This window comes from Theobroma umbraticum, unplaced genomic scaffold, assembly GCF_002168275.2.
Source record: "Theobroma umbraticum cultivar Fairchild unplaced genomic scaffold, ASM216827v3 scaffold_51.0, whole genome shotgun sequence".
NCBI classification, from domain to species: domain Eukaryota; kingdom Viridiplantae; phylum Streptophyta; class Magnoliopsida; order Malvales; family Malvaceae; genus Theobroma; species Theobroma umbraticum.
Genome location: NW_018397260.1, coordinates 9,524,684 through 9,548,947, shown reverse-complemented (window position 1 = coordinate 9,548,947; position 24,264 = coordinate 9,524,684). Strand labels below are relative to the sequence as shown.

The following is a 24,264-nucleotide window of genomic DNA, read 5'->3' as shown; positions in this document are numbered from 1 at the left end:
GAAAACCCTTTTTCCCGCCTCAAGTGCGATTACCCTTTTTTTGGGGGGGGTTCATTGACCCGACCCGTTGGGATGCTGTTCGGATATATCATTTGAAGTTTAATTTAATTTACAACTAAACCGATCATTAATAATATATTTTTTAAACATAATATAAATATATGCAATATATTTTATATAAATATTATTCATATATAATATAAATATTAATAATTTTTTATAATATTGTATATATAATCTAAAATACTATAAAATAATCAAATCAATCTAATTTTTCAATAACCAAGTACACATTATTTCAATAATCTTACATTATTAAATATTTATAGAAATTTTCAACAAAATAAGTAAGAGATTACTATATAATAGACCTACTCATCTTAAGGATAATGATTGTCGAAAAAGCTCAAAACTATTTAATTATCGAAGTATTTAATATTTCAATAACCCTAATCTCGACCTTATCATATGATCAGTGGGAAGGAATTTCAATTTCACAGATACAGGAAGTAAGTTTTTACAAATCCTTTGAATGTTGCAGCCTGTGTAATCCTAGAGATGAACTCCTTCTATTGATACAAGCCCCAACCAAAAAAAGAATGAGAAAATTAGCAGCTTAAAAATTAACGGCTGAGAGGATTAAACAACTAAGAGAACTCTCTCTATTTACAGCACGTGTATCAGAGCCATGGGAAATGGTAGACAAATCAGGTCACCAAAGCTCAAGATGGCATTGCCAAAAATCTCAGCTAGAAACTTGCCAGTTTCTCCAAGCTAGGCACATGGGGAGTCTTACTGGTTTCAGATGTGTGGGACTTCCTTCCCTTGAGTCCTCCCCAGAGCACATGGATGATTGTTCACTGTGCCAAGCGGCATGTTGCTGGAGACGTGTGAAGAAGGGCTGAAACTATGTGAACCATGGATCAGTCTTGTTGCAGATGTGTAAGTGGAGACCTCGAGAGTGGAAAAGATGAGATGATTAGACGCTGTAGCACAGTTTATAGTTTTGGCGTTGAAGGATTGGCCAGTCTCACTGAACGAATATAGAGAAAGAAAAACAAAGTTTATATATCATGAAGCCAGATCATAGAGTCATGCATGAGTGAAACTAATGATTCGACAAATATTTATATGATGAATATTCTAGTGGAATGTATGTGAATATGCACATCATATACCTATTATATTGCAATTTCCCATTCGTGATCCTTGTGCCTGGGGAAGTAGCCATCAATTCAATTTTATGTGTAGGGCAGTTTCTCGGACTATGTGGTTTATCCTATGTGACCATAGACATAGTATCAGTGTACTAGTAACATTTGCATTTCAGTGCAAGATGACAATGTTACTGTGGAGCTCATGAATGGGTCCAACAACAAAGAATCACTCATTGGTGCTTACCATTAGATTCATTCTAGAAAATGCCTGCATGAGGGCCGATCCATTTTGATCAGCTGAATTTCGTACAAAAGGATGCTCAAGTAGCATAACAGCTGATGGTCGCTCTGCAGGATTTCTTCGAAAGCAACAATGCAGAAAATCCTTCCCTTCCAGAGATAATGCTTCTGGTATTGGCGGGCTTTTGTTCAATACCTTGAACATAGCTTGAGGCTGATTGATACAAAATGACAGTCAAAACATTCATATAAAAACCTTTGTATAAACTTTTATGCAAAAAATTCTCAATTTTGAAGAATCCAGTCTACAATAAATGAAAAGCAAAGTCTGAAAAGAGGCACGATCAAATAAACGTTTGAACATGGGCTTACCCCTTCAAGCTCACTCCAAGGAGGTTTACCATTAAACATCTCAATGATGGTACAACCCAGGCTCCATATGTCAACAGCCAGAGCAAGATTTGGGTTGGCATCTTTCTGCATAACAGCTTTTATGACCTGCAATAGAATAACAACAGTAAAGCAAAGCCGTCAAAACAGGAAAGCATAAAATATGTACAATTTACAGTAATATGAATTACCTCAGGAGCCATCCAGTATGGACTGCCCTTCAAAGACAGCTCGTATGATAGTCCTGTAAGCTGCAATTAATAAAAAACAAAAAGGAAAAAAGAAGAAAAGAAAGAAATTAGACCCTTTTAAATAGACATTTAGCACATATCATCAGACTAACACAATCAATCATCATAATCTCAAAGTATTACTCTAAATATTGTCAAATCTATGTAAATCATAGAGCATCTTCTTGCAACTTGATAGAGTGCATAATTCCAGATAAACAACCATAAATGGTGACAATTGATATCATTATGGAATTTATGACCATAAAGAGAAGCAGCAGGGGTCAGCTATCAAATAAACAGAGAACCCTGCCTAAGGATAGAAAGAATGGCCTTTGAATAAATAGGCTTGACATAGGAATAGCAACAAGTTCTCATTATGTCAGGCACTAGCATCCCCTACACGTATGTTTATAACAGGTGCTGAAGCATGTAACCACAAGAATGCTCCCCATTACACCACAGAATGTTTATCAATGAAACATGCAAATCTAGAAGTAACCAGAAAATAGACCTCAGAAAGGAATTATAAAACTAACATATAGCATTGAAGAAGCATGTAAAGGTAATATAATATTTGGAGTCATAAAATTCACACTACACCATAAGAAGTTAAAGGATATCAAAAACTCACATGTTTTGCCATGCCAAAATCAGCAAGTTTAACAACGCCATTTGCATCGACAAGCAAATTTGCCCCTTTTATATCCCTATACGAACAAGCATTCAAGTCAATGAAATTTTTTGTTGACAAGAAACATCAAAAACTATAACAAAAAAACAGAATCACATCTTGACAACAACGTTTCCAGTTCAACCATTTGGATGGTTGTAATATGGAGCAAAGTTTCCCTAAGAACATTTCACCCATCATTTGTTGGTTCATTGAATTCAGAAGTAATAAGTGTAATGCAAACAAAGAAGCTAAGCTACAACATAAATCTACATTCCTTCTAATTGTGCATGATTGTCACCTGTGGATTGTCTTTGAACCGTGCAAGTATGCTAAGCCAGATAGAACATGGCGGGTGAAATTGCGAATTATAGATTCTGTTATAGCTCCACAGTGTTCACGGACATATTTATTAATTGAGCCAGGATGGACATACTCCAAATATATGTAAAAGCGATCATCAACCTACATATGAAACAAGAACCCCCAACTTAACCAAGCTTACAAAATGTCTATTTAAGCAATAGTGTAGGATAAGTAGAAGGACTACATACTATTTCACTGCCATAATATTGAACTATATTCCGATGCTTTAGATTTCGCAAAACTCTAATTTCCTGCAATACATAAGACCAGCAAGAATGTCAATAGCTTAAATCTCTTACAGCATGATCAATTTAGAGGATGATGAAGCTATGCTTGGAATCCACTTAATGAACAAAAAATTATTCAGAAGCTAAAAAAGTGAAGTACTTTGAGTGAAATATTTCTTCTCTTGTTTTAGGGGATAAAAGAACATGTTATAACTCATACTGAAGTTCTAACACAATTTCAAGCCTCAAAATTGCAACAGATAGTGGACACACAAAAGTTAATTAATGACTACTAAAACATAAACTAGTGATAAAGAACTTTAGAGAATAACCTGCTCTAACTGTTTTATACATTCAACAGATTTAGGGTCATCAGGGATGATATCCACTTCTTTCATTGCACACAAAGCTCCAGTCTCTCTGTCAAACAAAACATAAAGAAATGTCACTACTGGAAAGAAGAAATGAATAAACCACTGTAAAAATTTGCTTTATAACACTTGCATACCTGTTGGTTGCTTCATAAACACTTCCATATGTACCACGTCCAAGAAGTCTTCCTTTCTGCCATTGACTTATCATTGATGTTGCAATTGGCTTTTCTATGTTGTGATTTGAAACAGGTGATGGTAGTGGCATTGGTGATTGTGATGATGGTAAAGCTCCAGGGGGAAGGGGCAATGGATGGGCATTTACTTGACTATTACTTTCAAGCCAGTCCCTAGAGGATGCAAATGAAATTTTATGTGGACCTGGGCTGTGCAGTGAAGAATGTTCAGGAGTATGTACAGTTTTTACTGGGGACACTGGTGAAGTATAAGCAGCAGCTCTACCTACATGTAGAACATCTAAATCTATCAACCCCCGTAATTCTTGGGGACCTGACGAGGAAGAAGGAAAAAAATCTACTGCTTTTGATCTTTGTGGGCTAACAGAAGGACTAGACAAAGCAGTTGTTGGAGCACTCCTGGCAGGAACGTTCAACCTCAAGTTGTAGTTAACACTTCCAAAATTTAGGTCATGAGAGACCTTGCGACGACTTAATAAAGATTTGGTTGAATCTGCAACATCATAAGAATCAAAGTGATCTTGAGTGTTTGGTCTTCGAGGACTAATCGGGGTTGAGAGAAAACTTGGTAAACTGCTCCTTGTAGGGACTCTTTGCCTTGAGCCATTGTTAACCCTTTCAACAGGTTCATCTTGAGAGAATCCCTTATGAACATTGGCTGATAATTTTGCTGGACAACTTTTAGCAGCATGATCTGCATTTTTCCTGATAATTTTGTGAAGCAGATCAGCAGAATTACAGCCAACAGCCATACTTCAATCTTATATATAACATATGCAACCACCAACAAAAGTTTATCTTTCAAGACTACTACCATTATCCATAAGTAAGTGAAAGACAACAATGGCTGCAAAGTAAAAATATGCATCACATGGTTTTATCATAGATGGATCCTTGCATCAGATGAGTTTATAAAGAGAACTCAGCCATGAGAATACACTTAGCTCAACTAGCAAGAGTTCGGTTGTAATTAAATGCAATTTGCAAGACCACCTAGTAAAATTAATTAATTCTGCTTAAGATAAATAAATATATAAATAAAATCATCATGGAGCGGTGAAGGCGGGCCTCTTCATATTTCAGTTAATGTTGGAACTACTCAATTATTATCCGGTAAATATTAAAGAATTAAGCTTATCCCAATAAATAAATGAAGCGTTAAATTTTAGATTGAAAAACTAATAAAATAATTAAAGAGCAAGAGCAATCAAGGCTACCTTCCGCAAGCAGAGGCCAGTTCTTCATCGGGTGATGCGAGTTGACTCGGTCCAGGACTCGAACCCGACGTCTTCGGTTTCCGATTTATGAACACCTCAGGCAGAGGCAAAGGTTTCGGCACCGCCGACGATGACCAATGTTCTAAACAGTCCGGATACCTCGACTTCCTCGCCGCTGTATCTGGCGAACCGGGCGAGGAAAACGAACGATCGATATCGCTAAACCTTAAGCCAAGCTCATCATCCGTCACGTGCCTAAGCTTCCTCTGACGCTTGAGCCGGCGCTGCTGTTGAGCTTGGTTATTACCACCACCACCACCACCACCAAAAGACGAAGAATCACTGGCATTACCAGTGTCGTCGTGAAGAGAATGACGAGACGGCAGAGAAGACGAGAGGTACGGAAAAGCTCGGGAAATAGGCATCGAGAGAGGAAGAAGAGACGTGTCTTTGTTGAACTCGTCGTCGTCATTTGAAAATTAACAGACAAAACATAAGAGTTTTTGAGTTTTTTTTTCCTCCCCGTCTGTCTGATAGAGCAATGGAAACACCTCGGTTCTTTCTCTGTTTACTTTGTCTTCTCCTTTAAAATAAATAAATAATTAATTAAATTTTATTACAGTCAATTAACTCTTTAAACAGATAAACATCTAAGACTAAAACGAAAGTTTGTAATAAACCGCCCTTTTGTTTGAAGCGATCGGAGTCAGTAACACGACATGTCTCTGTTTCTTCCTGTCTTTTCTAGAGTCAATGCGTGATTTTCTCTCTCTTTGCCCTTTTTTTCCTTTTTTACCTTTTTTGCCCTTTGTCTGACCAGGTGCGTGCGACACAGTGGCAGAGGAGAGCGATGGAATTTTTTAATATACTTTGTGTGTTTTTTTGGTTTTGAATTTGTAAATACAAATCAGTAAAATAAATTTAAAAAGTCAATGTTGACAAAATCTACCACTCGCCGTGTTCCTGGAGTATGCCGGGGTTCGGCTTCCACAAATAGTAAAACGATGTAGTTTTGCTGCTATAATTTCGTGACTTATTGAGCATCATCCAAAGAAATTATTTTAATCAACAACTGCGAATGTTTGTTCCTCTTTTTTATACCGAATTGCGTTTAAACACGTGGAGTAGATAAGATTACCAGACTTGTGACGTGAGGATAGTTGAATAGACTGAGAAAAAATATTATGAAATTTCATATTAAATACGTAAAAATTGACTCTTGTGTATTATTACATGATAAAATAATATTAAAAATTATTTAATTTTTTATTAATGTAAAACAGATATAAGAAATATTGAGATTAAGATAAGTCTAGATCAATGACAAAGTTAATATTTTTGAGAAAACAAACAAGAGAGGGTCGAACGTGTTAATTTAAGGCAGTTGTTAATTAATTGTTATAAAATATCATGTTTAATAAAAAATTATAAAAAAAATTAAAAAGTAAAAATAAACCCATATATGAAACAAATGTGCAATTAATGTAAGTATGCCCTAAGTCAACGATCTCAATTTAAAATATAATTAATACTTGTCTTTTAATTTTCTCAAGAGGAGCAAAAGAAAAATTTACATAGGAAGCTTAGAAAATAGAAGATTTTAAATTAGAATTACTAGTAATAAATTTATCAATAAAATCTTATGGAAATCACAGGATAATGCTTTGCTGTGGAAGATTGCAGCTGAGTTGAGGTTTTGACTCTTCCAAATAGAGTGAAATGTGGTACACCCACACTTATATTTGACTCAGTTAATCTTATTTTATATGCTAAAGTGATGATAATACTTTTCATTTGGTATTGAGCCGTTAAAAAGACAATATGAACGAGGCAGTAGAACGGTAACGGCCTAATAGGGCAAAAACAGGTAATGCCTAGTCGTCCACGTCAAAAAGGTAATTTTTAGGAATATTCACATGCTTGCATTTATTTATTTTCTACGTCTACGCCAAAGATTAAAATGAGAGTGTAGATAAAAAATAATAATTAATTACAAAAATTGAAATATTAACACAATGAGAGACAATAAATTATTATTTTTATATAATTTTTTAAAAATTGAATAATTTAAAATTTTAAATAAGTTATCATGTTTTCTTAGATTAAATAGACATTTGTGATTAGTGATTAATTAATTGTTATTAGTTAAAATATTATTTGTCATTTTATGTTATGTAATATTTATATGATATATTAATATATTGTAATAAATGATAATATGACATGTTGATGTATATAATGATATGATTATGTGATTTTTTTCATATTTCATGTTAGTGTTACGAGTGTAAAAATGATAAATAATATTTTATCTAATAATAATTAATGAATTACTGTTTATTATAAAAATTTTATTTGATTTAAAATAAAAATATAAAACTTGTTTAAACATAGTAAAAAAATTTATTTTTTAATTTAAAGCTAAATTTCTTAAAAAGAGTTTAATTTTAAAAAAAAAGCTGTCCAAATTGTTATGGGCAATGTAGAAGAATTGTAACGGCCCATTTTCTTGTCCTCAAACCCGGTCCAATCCAAAGTATAACTCTTTGTCGGATCATTTAATTCCAGCTAACCAAAATCCCTTCTCTGAGAAGAAAAAACCCGCCAAACTCCTCCGTTTTGAATGCTACTCCCAGTCGAATATTCACTTGTCAAATCTCCCGTCGCATCCCTCCTCATATTCACCGATCACTGCCACGTGTGGAATTTATGATCGCGCGTCGTATCAGAGCGGTAATCCTCGGGAGCAGGTCTCGGTTTCCCCTGCAAAATTGTAACCCATTCCATTCATCCGCAGCGTCGAACCCTAGATTCTCGAATTCATTCGTCGATGATGACGAAGGAGGCAGCGCGGTTTACAGACTCGCGCTTAAATTCCAGCGGCCGACGACGGTAGTAGTGCAGCCTCGGTTGCGGAACCATGTCAGCTTCATAGGAACCGTGGATCGTCCTCTCAGAGTTATGAACACTAAGACCGATAACTTTGGGGTTCACACCTTGCTCAATGTCAAAAACCCCCATGATTCCGATCGGAAATTCAAGTCAGTTCCTTTTTTTAAAATTTTTTAATTTTCTTTCTTTATTTTCAAGTTTTGGCCTTTACACTGAAATGTTAATGTTGGAAATTTATGATTTTAAAACAGGATATTACTGTTTATGTGGAACGATATGGGTGAAATGTGTGTGAAACATGTGAAGCCCGGTGATTTAATTTATGTTTCAGGGCATTTAGTGTCCTTCTCTAAGGTTAATGAAGATGGGCAACGCGTTATATGTTACCAGGTTCTTCAGTTTCTTTGATACCGATATTTACTATGTTTCATGGCATTAATCAAACTTATAATCCTAACCTTTTAATGGAATGTGATTGTCTACAACAAATCTGATGCGTTAGTTGGAGCTAACACAATTAATCCAAATCCAATAGACTTCTAATGTTGGTTTAATGTAAATGCAAATATGGATAGATGTGGACCGTGGAAACAATGCTTGTTCATTTCATATGTTATTGTAGGTAAATGTAAAAGAGTTGAATTTTGTTGCACAACATGGTCAAAGATCACCCTCCCAAAAATACAAGGAACTACAATCAGAACAAGGTACAATTGTTTCTGTCTATCATTCTTATTTTGTATGCTTTATTAATTGTGTGGTTTGACTTGTGAATTCATAGCTAGAGGTAATCTAGAAAACAGCATTTTTTTTTTTTGGCTAATCTATATGTCATTTGTTACCACTTAGCTGGACAGATGTCTAATCTCTCAGACGTATTATGTCTGGCCTATTGTATGAGTTAGTGAGCCATAATCTTTAGAAAATTGCTAATTATCAAAATCACTCTTCAATCGTTATCTACTAGGAGGTTTTTTATTTCTTCTTTGGCTCCATGCTTATTGTGTTTTCTTTCTTTCTCTAGTAAAAGATGTAGGTGAAGCTGGTATGGAGAGGTACGAAAGGCAACTTTACTTGTGGCAAGTATTTTTTACCAACCCATTTGAATGGTGGGACAATAGGAAAAGTAAGAAAAATCCACGGCAGCCAGATTTTAAGCACAAAGATACTGGTGAAGCTCTCTGGCTGAGTCCCAATGATCCTCCTTGGATCAAAAAGCAACTTGAGCTGCTTGATTCAAAATTGGCTGAAGGGTTAGGTGATCATGTAAGTTCTCGTTATCGTGTATCTGAATGGGTCTATGATGAGTAGGATAAATCTGCAGGACCTGAAGAGGAGGGGGAGCAGCTAATAGTAGTGGAGGCTCACTACAGGACAGCTACAAACTTATATTATCAGCCAAATGCTAAGAAAGATTTTTAACCTTAGCCTTCAAATGAAGGACAGTGAAGGGGATTAAGGTAATTGTACAGCTAGAGCTCTGTGTATGACTAGGAATTTGGTAATTCTGATACTGTACAGCACGTCAGAGGTATCACTACTAGTTTTCTTTGGTTGAAATGTATTCTTGTGGAAAGTATTGTGTTAAGTTTATACTACAACAGACCAAAACTTTTGTTAAGACATGTAGCAGGTAAATGCGAAATCTTAGTACACTTTTGCATCATTCCTTCATACTTGAAGGCTTTTTAATTTCTTTCTTGTGTGCCTTTTGCAATACCAAAGTTCCCTAAGTGAGGTTGTGATTACGCTTGGATGAGCTGATGATGATATGGGCTCAGTTTTGCATGTATAGGTGTGGACATATGGGTTACTAAGGTTTGGTTGTTTATGGGCTTTAGGCTGCTTCTGTTGAGGCATATGGTTCTTTTTAGCATGCTTTCTATAGAATAATAAACTTTACATATTAATATAACTAGTCTACTCATAGCAGCAGGCATATTTTCTTCAATAAAACAAAATAGATGTGTTTTACAAGAGTGCTTGAAGGCAATTGCATGTCAAAATGGTGATCATGGAGATAGCGTAAATAGTCCATGTTACACATTTGGGCCAGGGATGAAACGGGATAGTAATGGCTATGAAAAATGCTGTAATGGCAAAGAAGCAACCACCTTGCTCAAGCACATGGGCTGCTGGATCAAATCTGGAATATTTCTGGCATCTGCTAACGATTAGGAAAGCAAATGCAAATGTTATTGACAGGGAGAGTGAGTGAAAAATAAGTGGAAAGTGCGATCTAGTTTGCAAGAACCGGAGGGCCATTTCAATTGATGAATTGAAAAGAAGGCAAGCGTCATGGCCAAGTCAAACTTGTGTTGATCAACAATGAGCCCTGGTGGTTGAGGTTGGACCTGGTCGTGAGCAGCAGGAATGAATGAGAGATATCAGAAAGTTTTAGCTGCCAGTACAGAGAGTTTATCCATTAAGAATAATCTATATTTGATGTAAATTTACCAACTCCAATAGAATCCGCGAGATGGGCTAGGCTCAGAAAAAATGGACTCGGTCAGATTCATACTTAATATGATTAAGGCGTTTATACCCCAAATGGCCACTCCAACCATGGCTTCCTATGTATGTTTTTTCAATGGGTACAATTCCCAGCTCTTCTGATATATCCATCTTCCAAAGAGTCAAAGGAAATGTAGTACGGACAGAACTCTTCTTCTAAACTAAGAATAATGAATCGATGACTACTCTTTACACCCAAAAATACCACAGAAACTTGTGGCTCTAAGCTTTGGCGTTGACTTGTCAAGATCAATTCGTCAAGATGGGTGAAATCATCAGTTCATCAGGATAGACTTTTGTGAACAAATTATACATGAGATGGTTTTTCTTACACATGAACGAGCGATATAGCTAAGACTAATCTTCTCTTCTTAACCAAAATTTTTACCAGCGAAAATCACTATGGTAAGAAACCTAAAGCATGAATGAAAGAGTTTTAAGTAAAAGTCGATGTATCAGTAAAATGCTTTTCAAGCTTTGTAAGCTCCCTAACCTAACCAACGCAAAATTTGGTCTTGGATCCTGATTATAAAACTAATAAGAAAAACTAAGCATATCCATGCAGTACTCAGCCTCAAGATTCAAGAGTAGCTAGGTGACTATGAACAATACTAGTATGAACTCTGGTTCTCTCTTAGGACACCGGCTTATATATAGTAATGTGAGGGCTGAGGAGCAAAACAGGGATCAGATATCAGTTTCTAGCTGCCAACAGATAGTTTATCCATAAAATCCAAGAGAAGGGCTATCAAAACCAGGCTGATAGTTTATCCATAAAATTGAAGAGAAGGGCTGCCAAAACCAGGCTGAGGGAAACACAGATAGTCCAATTTTGCCTTATTTTCTAATGTATTATTTAGCTTATCTCTGCACTTACTTGAGCTTGCTATATGAACAGCTGTAGGTAGCCTGATCTCAGCAAAGACAGATAAGACCTTTAGTATACGTAGCGTCTAATGTTGACAACTAAAAACCAGTACAAAAATAGTTAAATAATACGTACCCATTTGGATTTAAACCATGTGAATCAGTGACTCGGTCGCCTGATTCATGCTTTGCTTAAGGGGCAACTGACAAAGGGCACTCTTACCTCAGTCTGAACCCAACCATGGCTTCTCTCTATATATTTTACTCAGCAGCACAAAGCCGGAAGCGATAAAAGTTTCTCCCAATTTTCAATGGCTATAATAATTGCCAGCTTATTGACATAACTATCGTCCAAAGAGTCAAAAGAATTAATATAGTTTTAGGGAATAGTACGGACAGGACTCTTCCATACTATAATTATGAGTAATGACTCTTTAAAACAAGAGAAAGAAAGAAAATTTGGTGGCTCCAAGTTTTGGCATTGACTATTCTATATGAACCGCCATTGGTTGCTCTAATTCCTCGAGATGGATGGGTAATCACCATAGACTTTATTTCGATACATGAACGACCCATGTAGCTGAAGTAAATTCTCCTTACAGTATTCACCCAAATCACTTTCGTCAAAAAAAATTAAAATAAAATTTTATTATTCCGAATTTCATATTAATAAAAAATAACAAATATAAATTAAAATATTTTTTATTTAATAAATATGTTTTTAAACTATAAATATAAACTTTATATAAATATTATCAAAACTTACTTAATTTTTCACTAGCTTGAGGCTTTCATGAAAAATATTATAATCATAGCAGGTTGGGATCAAGTTGAGTCCATAAATGAAAAAATCAATACAATCAAGATATTATACATTTATCTTTTAAATCGAGAAAATGAACTTATAAAATTGCCTCCGCCCTACCAATCCATCAACCCATTGTTCGCAGCCATATATATCTTAATTCGTCTGCCAATTACATTCCAGGGATGGTGAAATGTTTCAGAGGTGATTTTAGGCTACCGTACCTGACCAAGCACTGGTCAGTTAACTCAAGTGTGTTGGTTCTGTTTCATCGTTTATCAAGTTTTCGGATGCGTTGACTGAGCAAGTCGTCTCTTCCCGATAGGAAATGAATGAGGGCACGACGGCCATTTCGCTCGTCAAAAAGCCCTACTCAATGGGCGGCAACGTTAGGTTCACTTTTTTTTAAGAAGAATATCGCGACTCATCATAGCCAAATTCTCTTCTACAAAGACGACTTTATCAAACCTTGATTGCACCCTTGCATTACGCCTCCGTTGCCCTGTTTTTGGGACTTTAAAGACTATAAACTTGAGTAAATTTTTTTTGGTCATGAACCTAAATGTCAAAGCTATGGCAATCCCATATGCCCATCAGTCTCCCTTTTGAGAGACAAAGTTCATTGCATAAATTCACGCCAAACCATAATTTTTTTTTTTGTTTTGAAAGGGCATTCCTTTAGATGTCGACATGATAGGAGTCTTTACTTGTTGATAGAATGATAAAAGATATTCGAGACGGGATATGAGCGTCGAATTATAAAAAATTTATAACATTAAAAAACAAATAAATCAAAAATTAGAAAAAGAAAATTTTGAGTTGCTTAATATTTTTAACTTAACAAGGTGTATCCCAACCATAAGTAAGATACCAATTTTAGACTAATGAGTCAAAAAGTAAGAGGAAGACTGTTCTTTTGGGGACATTCTTTATTGGAAAGATAATTTTTGAGGGTTTAATCAGGAATTAACATCGCTTTTCCAGGTAATTAGGATAGCATATTCATCTCTTACAAGCTAAGAAGCACCATTGAGAGCAATAAAATAGTGAAAAAAAAACACAATCCCATATTAAAATAAGCTCTAGAATGTTTAAAATATTTATAGAAAGATGTGGCATGATCAATTTGTTTAATTGTTTTGTTTTATCTTTTAAGTTTTAAGCCGGATCAAAAGGAATGTTGAATATAAAATTTACTCGGGATTATAATTAATAAAAAAGAAATTTTCAAACTCATAACTTTTGACAAGAAATCATTAGTTTTAAAAGCGGAAAGAGATTCAACTCTTTCGATTTCTTTAGAATTTATTATCCAGAAAAAGTTTTTTAAAATCTTTTTTCCATTTCATGTGTTAAAAACAATTTTGATTTTAAAATACCAACACCTTAATTTCTCATTAATTAATTAATTATATGAATTTCTTATTCATTAACTAAGAATACATTATTATCAATTAAATTACAAATCAGTAGTAGTTGAATACACATTTAACATCAAAATAAGATGAAGAATGTTTTTTCGGTTTCAAATTAAATATTCACTTTTTAAACGAAGAAAATTTAAAAGAAAATGTGGACTGTTCTATTTTATAAAATTTGCTTTTAAAATTACGTAAAATATTAAAGGATACCATCTAAAATTAGTATTTTCACGAAAGAAAATATGGAAATATAATTTTTTATTTTTTAAAAAATAATTATTATAATATGCCACAACAAAGGGTGCAATGAAAAACAGAAATAACAATAACAATAACACTAATAATAATAATAAAAATAAAATTATGCAAATTCAACCTTTTTAAGACAGTAAGCACTAAAGCAGGCAGAACAGAACAGCAGTTAGTTGCGCCCGCCATTTAAGATTTAACTCACTTCCTCACGGGAACGCTTCCCTCCGCCTAAACCAAGCATGGCGTTTAACGACTTTTTCGCCGGCGAAATCGCAACGGAACTTCTAAAACAGTTAATCGCCATCTCACGCAAGTCATGCCTCTGCAAGTCCAGTGCGGACAACCTCATTACGAGCATCCAAGGACTCCTCCCCATCATCGACGAAATCAAATACTCCGGCGTCGAGCTCCCCGCCCTTCGTCAATCTCAGCTCGACCGTTTCTCCGAGACCCTACGTGGGGGCCTCGAATTGGCCCGCAAAGTCCTCGCTTCCGGCCGTTGGAACGTCTACAAAAACCTCCAGCTGGCCAGGAAGATGGAGAAGTTGGAGAAACAAGTCACGAGGTTCGTTAGCGGGCCGTTGCAGGCCCACTTGCTGGCCGACGTGCATCACTTGCGGTTCGAAACAATGGAGCGGTTCGACCGGTTGGAAGGCCGGTTGGAGCAGCGGCTCAGTTCGATGAAGATTGGAGCGGGAGGGTGGGTGGAGGAAGCGGTGAAAAGAATGGAAGTAGAAGAGGAGGCTAGTCTGGGAATCCTGGGTGGAGTTAGTTTGGATTTAGGGAAAAGCAAGGTGAAAAACTTGTTAATCGGAAGAGATGATTTAAACGTTGTTGGAATTTGCGGTATTGGAGGATCCGGGAAAACTACTTTAGCTAATGAAATTTGTAGAGACAATCAAGTTCGAAGTAAGTTTCTTCCCTGAAGTAAGTAATTGATCCATTAAGTGCTTCTTGGTTGGTAATGGCAGTTATCAAAGTACTAACTGATTCTGTTCTGTTTTTTCAGGTTATTTCAACAACAGAATTTTGTTTCTGACTGTGTCACAGTCACCGGATCTGGATCAATTGAGGGCAAAGATATGGGGATTCATTACAGGGAACGAGGCCATGGGTTATACTAGTAATCACTTTGTTCCACCTGGGAAGTTACAATGTGAGTGGGGAAGTGGACCGCGAACTCTGGTTGTGTTAGACGATGTCTGGTCCTTGTCTGCACTTGAACAACTCATTTTCAGTATCCCAACATATAAAACTCTTGTAGTTTCGAGGTTCAAGTTCCCAACAAGTGTGGTTAACGAAGTTTACAAAGTTAAGTTGTTGAGGGAAGATGAATCAATGTCCCTGTTTTGCCACTCTGCTTTCGGGCAAAAATCGATTCCTCCTACTGCGGATGAGAGTTTGGTCAAGCAGGTAATAATGAATTAAAGAAATAATGATCTATTATCTTGTCTCTCTGAGTTGTTGCCCTTTGCTGATGATTGTGAAGTTTTGGATTTGACAGATTGTTAGTGAATGTAAAGGACTTCCTTTGGCACTGAAAGTGATCGGAGCTTCGTTGCGAGACCAACCAGAAATGTACTGGGCTAGTGCAAAGAAAAGGTTACTGCGAGGGGAACCGATCTGCGAGTCTCATGAAAACAAATTACTGGAACGGATGGCAGTAAGTGTGGAATACTTGAACAAAAAGGTAAAGGAGTGTTTCTTGGATTTGGGGTCATTCCCAGAAGATAAGAAGATCCCCCTTGATGTTCTTATCAACATGTGGGTTGAGATACACGACATTGATGAGGAGGAGGCTTTCGCCATTCTTGTTGAGCTTTCTGACAAGAACCTACTCACTCTGGTGAAAGATGCACGGTTCGTTACTCATGACCCTTTATTTGTTTCTCAAGACAGTAACTTGGGTTGGTTTACTTAGTTGAGATATCTGATTTCTGTTCTCCGAATTGCAGGGCTGGTGACGCATATAGCAGCTTCTATGAAATCTGTGTCACTCAGCATGATGTGTTGAGAGACCTTGCTCTTCATCTGAGCAATCGTGGGGATGTGAATGAGCGGAAGAGGTTACTTATGCCTCGGAGAGACGCAGAGCTTCCAAGAGATTGGGAAAGAAACACAGATCAGCCATTCAATGCTCAGATTGTTTCGGTTCATACAGGTATTGTTGATCATTGATTCTCAATTTCTTTTGCAAATGCATTGTTTCCTAGACTCTCCTTGCTCATTATATTAAAAATTTCATCACTTGACAGGAGAAATGAGGGAAATGGACTGGTTCCGGATGGAGTTCCCTAAGGCTGAAGTACTCATCCTGAATTTTTCCTCCAATGAATACTTCTTGCCTCCTTTCATAGACGATATGCCCAAACTCAGGGCACTTATTGTAATAAATTATGGTACATCTGAAGCAACCCTTCAGAATTTTTCAGTTTTTACAAATCTGGCAAATCTGCGGAGCCTTTGGCTTGAAAAAGTGTCCGTTCCTCAACTATCTAACGCCACGGTTCCCTTGAGGAACTTGCGGAAGCTGTCTATGGTTTTCTGCGAGGTTAGCAACAGCTTTGATCCCTCAGTGCTAGACCTGCCCCAGATCTTCCCTCGTCTATCAGAGCTCGTAATTGATCATTGTGATGATCTAATTAAGCTGCCCTTAAGCATTTGTAAGGTGAATTCACTCCAAAGTCTGAGCATAACCAACTGCCACCGATTATGTGAATTGCCTGCTGATTTGGGTATGCTGCGGAAACTACAGATACTTAGGCTGTATGCTTGTCCAGAACTTAAGATGCTCCATCCCAGCATCGGCGAGCTAGTGGCTTTAAAATACCTTGATATCTCCCAATGCGTTAACATGAGATGTCTACCAAGGGAAATAGGTAGATTATCAAGCCTCGAAAAGATAGACATGAGGGAGTGTTCACAGATTGAGAGCCTCCCAAGATCGGCTGCCTTGTTGAAGTCACTACGCAGAGTTATCTGTGATGACGAAGTTTCTGGGCACTGGAAAAATGTGGAGAAGGCTAAGCCAGACCTTCATGTTCAAGTTGCAGAGAGAAGCTATTGTTTGGACTGGCTTGATGGCTGAAACAGTATATGTATCTGTCTGTTAATTAATGTTAACATTTATGTACATAATTTTAATCAATGTAATGTTCGTTCTTAGATTAAAGGAACCCTTGGTGCCGGTAGATTAGATTTTGCTTTGCTTCAGTTCAATTATCATGACTCTCTCTGGTCCTCTTCATGTGCGATAGTTCATAGACTCCTAAAACATTAGAATAACATTAAAACCTTGGTCTTTTTTGCTGCAAAAGATGTTCTTTTGCGCCCTTTTCAAAGAAAGGGTAACAATTCTTTTGTCAGTCAAGTCAAGAACAGCCCCAGCAAAAGAAGAGAAAAACCAAAAGTTAGACCATCGATGGGCCCCTAGTTATCATGTGCAATGGTGATAGGCGGCTATTAAGCATTAGTGGATAGGTTGCGGAGCATGGCTCCAAAAGTTAGGACTGGAAAAACTTTTGTAATCAATTCGATGAATGGCGACTGAAGCTTGACCATAATTGCAATAGCAGGAGGATTGGATATGGATACAAACACAACACGTAACTTCATCTCGCTCCTAAACACCGACTTTAGTAACCATCTTCACTATTCATTTGTCTCATTCATTTCATGATTAGAATCGTGTAAAAATTAAGTTTGGATCTTTGGGTTTTTCCCCTAGTTGTATATATTACCGATATTCACTGTACTTTTCCAGTACCAGCATGCTAATTCTGTTCTGTTTGCTTTTCTTTCTAGTCCAACCGACCAAGGAGCAAAGGACCCATTTTAGCAGGGGAAGAAAACGAGTGAAGAGATAGAAACGCGTGGATCCCACAAATAAAAGATTCTCAAAGTCAAATCAACCTCAAATTGAGTGCTCAGTCAGTGGCTTCTGTTTTTTCATTCTCTTGGGTGTCTCGCTGCTGTGGCATCCACTCGTCAATGAAGCATGAAAGCCGTTCACACTGCTCAAATACTTTTATACTGCTTTAAGCAACAACTATAGTACCATACAAACCCAGGATTGATCAATCTAAACCAAACCAATGAAATATTTTTGAAGTTAGATTGCTTCTACCTAGTCATAAGTGATGAAATATGAGTTAGATTGAGTGATAGAATAGTATTAAACCACCATTTTTGGCCTAACTTCACCAATCAAAGTCTCCCTTGACCAACATATCTGATAGTGACCTCCACTTTCTTTTTTATTATACCAAGGCGGCTCTGGAAGTTCCATGACGATATTTGGTCCTTGCTTTCGTCACCACTTGACGTTTTCTTTTTCTAAATAAAAAGTTTGAAAGATGGGTAAAATGCTTTGCTAACTTTGAGAACAAGAAACGTTATTCAATTTTTTTATCAGTTCTTGGTTGTCTGCATCAGCAGATGTTCAAAACAATGATACTTAACTCCAGTTAAGTTTGTCCATGCTAAGTCCAGATTAAGTTCCAAGCTTCGTAATCGTGGGGAAGTCGAACTTTTCACTGGGTTGGCTTAGTTCGGTCGATTATTATGATCTTCAAACAACACCGCACTAGTAGGGCAAGAGAGGACAACCCGTCTATGGGCTCAGAAATGAGGCATTCACTTCAGCTGGACTTGAGAAATCTTGTCAGTCGGTCTTTAGAAGTTAACCCAAGGGAGTGGACAAAGCTAGAGATGGTTTTCTTGTCAATATTCCATGATCAGTGGTCTTTTTCTTTGTTTTCTTCTTTCAGTTGAATGCAGAAGTTGCACTGTTATTGCACCCTGGAAGCATAGGCAACTGCAGAATAAAGCCCATCCAGGAGAACAGATTTCCTTCCCATTTTCCTTTCAAAAGAGGGAAATAAAGACACTGGAATATGAACTCCAAAGCCACTGTTAAGACTCCTCAAGACAATTATCAAGTAACATAGATATGTTTTTGATTAGTTCCCTCTTATGTTCCAGCCCAGTTAATATCAAGCAGAAGTAAAATTTCATCTAATTACCAACTTTGGAAAGCTACAAGACTTTACTTTATGGTCTAAACTGCAAAGAAAATAACTGTGGCGGTAGGAAGATTAAAATTCCGCATGTCGACCAACAGTGACAAGTTTCGTAAATGATTTACCACATGCCTCATGCATATGCCCGTATTTTAGCTAATATACAAACAATGTACTATGTTTTAGAGAAACCTGGTGGGCATATATTCATTTAATCTGAGGGGATAGCTGTAGAACTCCTCGGTTCTAACATCTCCCTTGCTGTGCTGGAATGGTTTCCACCATGGAACTCCTCTGTCATCCACATGCTTTGCTTCTAGTGTGTTATCAAGCATGGTCCCGACAATGATTGCCACAGTTGCAGGTGATGAGAAGATTGTGTTCAATATATCGTTAAACTGCATGCATTGTAATTGGACGCATATCAGACAGATGAAGCAATTTGACAAGAAAATATATTTCTAGCCATAAATGCATCTTAAAATCTGGTGAATCAATTACACAAGTAAAAGACCATGACCCGGGAATTTGAACCTATAATCGGGTAAAATATGCGAGATTCACATGATGAATCATCTGCCCCATCTGAACATAAGCCTGTAATTGTTATGGAGGCCTGTTTTCTGTCAGAACTTAGTTATTTTACTTTTCAGTATACCCTTCAGAACCTTATCCCACATATAAGCTTCTAATGACTGTGACAAGCAATATGGAGAACAAAACAATTGCAGCACATAACTTACCCATCCAGCATCTGTTCTAACTGGTCCATGACCGTCGTATGTTGTATTCATTGCAAAGTATTGAGGAATTGAAAGCCCGAGGAATAGAGAGACACCCAAAACATAGATGTTTCTCATGGAATTATTATTTGCAAACTGTACGAATGTGATCCCGGTAGCAGCTGCATCAAGGGAAAAGAGGGGAAGGAAATACCCATTAAAGGGAACAATAGGATATCAGTTACAAAAACTATCAAGACTACAGAGTTACTCACCAACAATGCCCAATAAAATGCAGTATATGGCAGCAAATATTGGCAATGGAATAGAGGCAAAAAATGCACCGAATTTCCCTGAAAGAATGCAAGGTAACAGAACCAAGTATGAAAAAGCAAAAATGATAAATATAGGGCAAAATTTCAATGCAATTTATGAGAAACTACAAAAACAAACCAAATATGGAGAAAAATATCATGAAACCAGTTGAAATCTGCACCACCCTTCTGCTTCCTATATGCGTAAGTCCCAGAAGGCCAACATTTTCTCTGCAAAATCATTCAGATGAGACAGTAAAACAAGTTTCTAAAATTCGGTGCTGCCTATCAGTTATAATTTTTGCTGTTAATAACTACTCTATGTAGACTGGAAATTCTCCTTAAAAATGCCAGCTTCCTTACACAGATGCAGTAGTACCAACAAGAGAACCGAAAAGCCCTTCAATCAGCATACCAACACCCTGCATTTAGAAGCAAGATGACTAACTTATCTTCACCACTGACAAACTACTATAACAAGATTCAGGACTACAGTTCATCCTTTTAGAGAAACCATTGATGAATAAGTTCCAAAAAAACAATGCACAGCAATCTAGGAAAGGACCTGTAAGCCAATACTTCTGCTGAGTACATGTGCTGGAGGGGCTGTGGCACCAGAAAGCCGAGCTGCTGCGAAAAATGTTCCAGTTGACTGCATTAAAAGTCATAGAAAGTGTAGGAAACTTTCATTAGCAGCTCATTTCTCTGTTTCACCAGGAAATGTACAGAAGAGCAGACTTAAAATTTCGATTCTATATGAGATAATGGATCATAAAAGAGCTACAACACAGCAAAGTTTACACAGCTTCATGCAGACTAAAGTTTCAAATTGGATTGAGTTGAAACCAAAATGTCAAACATACAAAACAAAAATAGTACATGGAATTGAAATCCATTAAGATAGTGACCAAACCTCTGCGGATGAAACAAGTGCTGCACCTATCATCCCAAACACATGGCTAGCTCTGAATATAGGAGTACCCCACTGAAACGGGTATGGAATTTTAATCCTAGAAACAATAACATAATAATGAGTCATAAAAAGGATGATTTTGTGAAATCAATTACAAGTCAGTCATATGTTCATAACAATACCAAGGAGCAGATGACATTAGGTAAGATCGATCTGTGCGGCAACTCTGTTTAGTTGCAGTCTTAACATTGTTGTAAGCACCAGACACAGTGAGGATAGCAGCGAAAGCCCAGATAATTCCGATGCATAAAAGCAAAGCAAACCTCTCAAGTATAAGATGGGCCCTAGGATGGATGCGCTTCAGGTACTGCAGCAAACAAGTATTCTTGTCAAATTAATAAGCAAGAATGCTAACATCAGACGTTACACTTAAGAGTAATTTATATAACCTGTTGAGAAATAACCAGCAGAATGAGCATAGGCAGGCCAATTTCCACGCAGTTACCTAGCTGTACCATAAATTTATTACATCAAAAAGCAGTTCGTATCAGTACATAGCCAACCCCAACCAAGCACAGAAGCGTTCAAAGATAATTACCAATGGGAAGCCTCTTGCAAACAGACCAAGACCAACGAGACAAACCACTGGCACCACAACTATGGGACTAAATAATCTAGAGAGAAAGAAGTTAAAGAGAAAATTATTAGAAAAATCAGCGGTGAAAACTTGATAATTTACTGATCAAACATCCCAAGCCATTACTGACAAGCAGGCAAGGAGCTGCAAGCAATAAATAAGATAGGTAGTATGAATTGATACTCAAAACTATATTCAGCACTACCTTGTCATTTCCCCCCATGCCCTGCTATAGCCAAGGATGATGTTGACAAAGGAAGAAACAATTAATGATCCTTGAATGGTTCTCATACCTCGTACAAACCGCTGCAAGCACACACCAACACCATAGTCATTGGGAAATATGGTGATTAGCAAAGAACACTATGGATGCCGAAGGTTATGACCTATAAAGTAACACTATAATTTGGGAGATAATAATGGTTCTCAAAGGAGGCTTGGTGAAAAAACAATTAAGTTCAACTCAAGGAGGTTAAAAAGTGTGTTTTGCAAAGCAGGCGGACATATTCCCATCGAAGAAGTATTCATTGGATTCATGAGTTTTATGTTAAGGTCAAGGCCACTCACAATTTTTTGACATTAGTAAATGGTGGTCTGTAACTTATAAAACCTAAAATCAGAATTTTAAATTATATATAACCTACTGAATGATGAATAATCCTAACTTAATTACAATGTAAGAACTTTATAATTTATAAGTTCCTATTACTTTTTCTTATGTAGTGCTAGAGTTTACATACATCATGCTCCGATGTGAAGGCCTCGTCAGTATAATCATTGATGATAGACAACAATGGTAAGAGGTATGCAAAAGATGCACCCATCACTGTAGGAAGCCTTGAGCCAATAAGCGTTTGAAGCAGAGTATTAATGCCTGACATAAACAGCAAAACTTGAATGACCCGGGCTTTATCCCCCTGTTCATAGCAAACAGAGAATAGAGATATTAAAAGGGAGAAGTCAATCAAAAATTTTTGAGTCGAAATTATCTTATAAGGGTCATAAAAGCATACATGATCCCCGCCCATCCGAGGCACAATACTACTTGCAATCAAGACAGTAGTTCCAAGATTCACAATGTAGTGTTGGAAAGCCAGTAAAAGCGCTTGAGCTGTAAAACAAGTTGATTGTGTGAGATTAGTTGCAAAAGATTTCAATCCTACAAAACTTTCATTTACAAGATTGAACTTGAGCAAATTATTTATCTAGTAGGAGCAAACAACAGATTTGATCCTGAGGGAAAAAGGGTATTAAAATGTGCAGAAAGGAATGACACGACTTGAAGAAAATCAAAAGGGAATCAGAACAACTGATACCAAGGTGTCCTTTAAAGAATTTAATGAAAAGAACCCATAAAAAAAGAAGTATTCAAAAGTAGCTTAAAAACTTTAGGAACAAAAGAGATCCCCTTCGATCTTCTAACTTCACCATCTAAGTACAAAACATGCAAAAATGAAAAGAAAATAGTAATAGTTATACCAACTAAAACAGCAAGCAACTTTAACATAAAATCTTCAACTTTAGTCAGCTTTTCTTAGTAAACTCGACCACAGAGACAAAAAAGTTAAAAAGAGAAACTGACGCCAAGAAGGATTGGAGTGGATGCAGTATTGAAGCTGGTGGAGTTGCTCGGCAGGAGTCCAAGTGGGTCCCCTCGAAAGCCCGAGATTCGGTGGTGCAAAAGGCGGTGGAACCACTTGCTGTGGCGGTGGTGGGTGGTGGTGATTCTCTGTTTCTCCCATCTTTTTTTTTTCTCCCTCTTGCTTTTCAGTAAACACCCTTTTTCTTAGTTGTCCTCGTAATCTTTCTTTCTGTTCTCCTTCACTTCAAACGGATAGCAAGCACTAGATTTTCCAGATTTCCAAACAGTTCGAAGTAGTTCGAAGTATTCTTTCTGTTCTCTTCCCCCCGTACTAACAATAAATCACCGACGCAAACCAAAAAAGAAAGAGAAAAAACATAAAATAAGATAAACAGATATGATTAAAGAAAGCACCTTTTGTTTTGTTCCGATAATGGAAAATAGTAAACAAAAAATAGCCACCTCAGTTCAGGTACACCCAGAGAGATAGAGAGATGGAGAGAGAGAGAGATAAGAGAGAAACGAGAAAGAAAAGGGGGTAAAGCTAAAGGCAAAGGCAAAGCGGGGGGTGTGGCTGAGTTCGGATTACGTTAAGCTTTGTGACTTGTCGTGTTTCGAGGAGAATATAATAACTCAGGTTTCTTCGTTTGTGGGCGTGGCGGTTAAAGTCGTAAAGAGCGCGTGGGGGTCTCTCCTTCTTCATCTCTTCACCTTCTTTTTTTCTTACATTCCATCTTCCAGGATCTTACGATGTATGTACTTTCGTTCCAGTCTAACATTCATTTTCGTCGAAAATAACATGTTTGCCATTCCCCGTGTTCTTAATTTTTCTTTAGAAATTTTATTCCTTCGGTATTACTTTTAATTTAATTAATTAATACTACATATTAAAATTAACTAAATAAGGAAAAAAAATGTTACCTTCAAGAAATTTGACTTCCAACATATAGGTTTGACGCTATTAAAAAAAAAAGAAAACATATGGATTTGACAAGTAAATTACATAAAGTTTCTTATTTTTTAATATTTAAAACGAATAAAAATTATTTATCTCATTTTTCGATTCCTTTTCCTCTTTAATGTATATATTTTTATGAATTATGTTAATCTTGTTATAATTTAACACTTGAAAATAAAAATAAGATCGTAAAACACTATTTCGAGGCAAAATATAAAATGGACATGACATTTTGTTGAACTTTTTGTTAAAAAGGGTTTAATCAAAATCTAATTTCAAAGCTAAATAACGATGAATT

The 24,264-nt window shown here is 36.7% G+C and overlaps 4 protein-coding genes across 7 annotated transcripts; 2 read left to right on the top strand and 2 right to left on the bottom strand.

The window, feature by feature from the left end:
* Window positions 1-431: 431 nt before the first annotated feature.
* Window positions 432-5,659, bottom strand: LOC110417248 (mitogen-activated protein kinase kinase kinase 5-like). 2 transcript variants are annotated; one of them, XM_021429494.2, is made up of 11 exons: window positions 5,069-5,649; window positions 3,792-4,556; window positions 3,616-3,703; window positions 3,245-3,307; window positions 2,992-3,155; window positions 2,652-2,727; window positions 1,979-2,038; window positions 1,770-1,895; window positions 1,402-1,611; window positions 1,179-1,279; window positions 432-1,033 (listed from the first exon to the last, which is right to left on the bottom strand). In XM_021429494.2, the coding sequence occupies exons 1-11, from the start codon at window positions 5,491-5,493 to the stop codon at window positions 802-804; spliced, it is 2,310 nt and encodes a 769-aa protein (XP_021285169.1). In that variant the 5' UTR covers window positions 5,494-5,649; the 3' UTR covers window positions 432-801. The 2 variants fall into 2 exon arrangements, with proteins under 2 accessions (XP_021285169.1, XP_021285170.1); XM_021429495.2 differs by lacking the exon at window positions 1,179-1,279 and having other exon boundaries at window positions 897-1,033; window positions 5,069-5,659.
* A 1,831-nt stretch (window positions 5,660-7,490) lies between these two features.
* Window positions 7,491-9,581, top strand: LOC110416729 (protein OSB1, mitochondrial-like). Its single transcript, XM_021428791.2, has 4 exons — window positions 7,491-8,109; window positions 8,212-8,350; window positions 8,583-8,667; window positions 8,985-9,581. Exons 1-4 carry the CDS (start codon window positions 7,778-7,780, stop codon window positions 9,269-9,271), a joined length of 843 nt encoding a protein of 280 aa, XP_021284466.1. The 5' UTR covers window positions 7,491-7,777; the 3' UTR covers window positions 9,272-9,581.
* A 4,319-nt stretch (window positions 9,582-13,900) lies between these two features.
* LOC110417368 (putative disease resistance protein At4g33300) lies at window positions 13,901-17,038 on the top strand. The gene is made up of 5 exons (XM_021429692.2): window positions 13,901-14,728; window positions 14,829-15,232; window positions 15,324-15,679; window positions 15,775-15,980; window positions 16,075-17,038. Exons 1-5 carry the CDS (start codon window positions 14,059-14,061, stop codon window positions 16,905-16,907), a joined length of 2,469 nt encoding a protein of 822 aa, XP_021285367.1. The 5' UTR covers window positions 13,901-14,058; the 3' UTR covers window positions 16,908-17,038.
* Window positions 17,039-18,813: 1,775 nt separating this feature from the next.
* PDE135 (Xanthine/uracil permease family protein) lies at window positions 18,814-23,643 on the bottom strand. 3 transcript variants are annotated; one of them, XM_021429695.2, is made up of 15 exons: window positions 23,423-23,643; window positions 23,009-23,320; window positions 22,440-22,537; window positions 22,167-22,343; window positions 21,632-21,732; window positions 21,388-21,463; window positions 21,239-21,298; window positions 20,972-21,156; window positions 20,790-20,886; window positions 20,442-20,528; window positions 20,240-20,298; window positions 20,016-20,107; window positions 19,838-19,915; window positions 19,584-19,744; window positions 18,814-19,238 (listed from the first exon to the last, which is right to left on the bottom strand). In XM_021429695.2, the coding sequence occupies exons 2-15, from the start codon at window positions 23,166-23,168 to the stop codon at window positions 19,023-19,025; spliced, it is 1,647 nt and encodes a 548-aa protein (XP_021285370.1). In that variant the 5' UTR covers window positions 23,169-23,320; window positions 23,423-23,643; the 3' UTR covers window positions 18,814-19,022. The 3 variants fall into 3 exon arrangements, with proteins under 3 accessions (XP_021285370.1, XP_021285369.1, XP_021285368.1); XM_021429694.2 differs by having other exon boundaries at window positions 23,009-23,339; window positions 23,471-23,643; XM_021429693.2 differs by having other exon boundaries at window positions 23,009-23,643.
* Between the last annotated feature and the right edge of the window lie 621 nt (window positions 23,644-24,264).

Coding starts and splice junctions, on each gene's coding strand:
- LOC110417248 (XM_021429494.2), bottom strand. CDS start 5,493: ATGCCTATTTCCCGAGCTTTTCCGTACCTCTCGTCTTCTCTGCCGTCT. Junction 3,156..3,244: donor AATATTATGGCAGTGAAATA/GTATGTAGTCCT, acceptor TTTCATATGTAG/GTTGATGATCGCTTTTACAT. Junction 2,728..2,991: donor GGTTCAAAGACAATCCACAG/GTGACAATCATG, acceptor TTGTTCGTATAG/GGATATAAAAGGGGCAAATT.
- LOC110416729 (XM_021428791.2), top strand. CDS start 7,778: ATGATCGCGCGTCGTATCAGAGCGGTAATCCTCGGGAGCAGGTCTCGG. Junction 8,110..8,211: donor GATTCCGATCGGAAATTCAA/GTCAGTTCCTTT, acceptor ATTTTAAAACAG/GATATTACTGTTTATGTGGA. Junction 8,668..8,984: donor GGAACTACAATCAGAACAAG/GTACAATTGTTT, acceptor TTCTTTCTCTAG/TAAAAGATGTAGGTGAAGCT.
- LOC110417368 (XM_021429692.2), top strand. CDS start 14,059: ATGGCGTTTAACGACTTTTTCGCCGGCGAAATCGCAACGGAACTTCTA. Junction 15,233..15,323: donor ATGAGAGTTTGGTCAAGCAG/GTAATAATGAAT, acceptor TGGATTTGACAG/ATTGTTAGTGAATGTAAAGG. Junction 15,981..16,074: donor GATTGTTTCGGTTCATACAG/GTATTGTTGATC, acceptor ATCACTTGACAG/GAGAAATGAGGGAAATGGAC.
- PDE135 (XM_021429693.2), bottom strand. CDS start 23,168: ATGGGAGAAACAGAGAATCACCACCACCCACCACCGCCACAGCAAGTG. Junction 21,733..22,166: donor CCTTCACATCGGAGCATGAT/GTATGTAAACTC, acceptor GTGTGCTTGCAG/CGGTTTGTACGAGGTATGAG. Junction 21,299..21,387: donor TTGCAAGAGGCTTCCCATTG/GTAATTATCTTT, acceptor TTTATGGTACAG/CTAGGTAACTGCGTGGAAAT.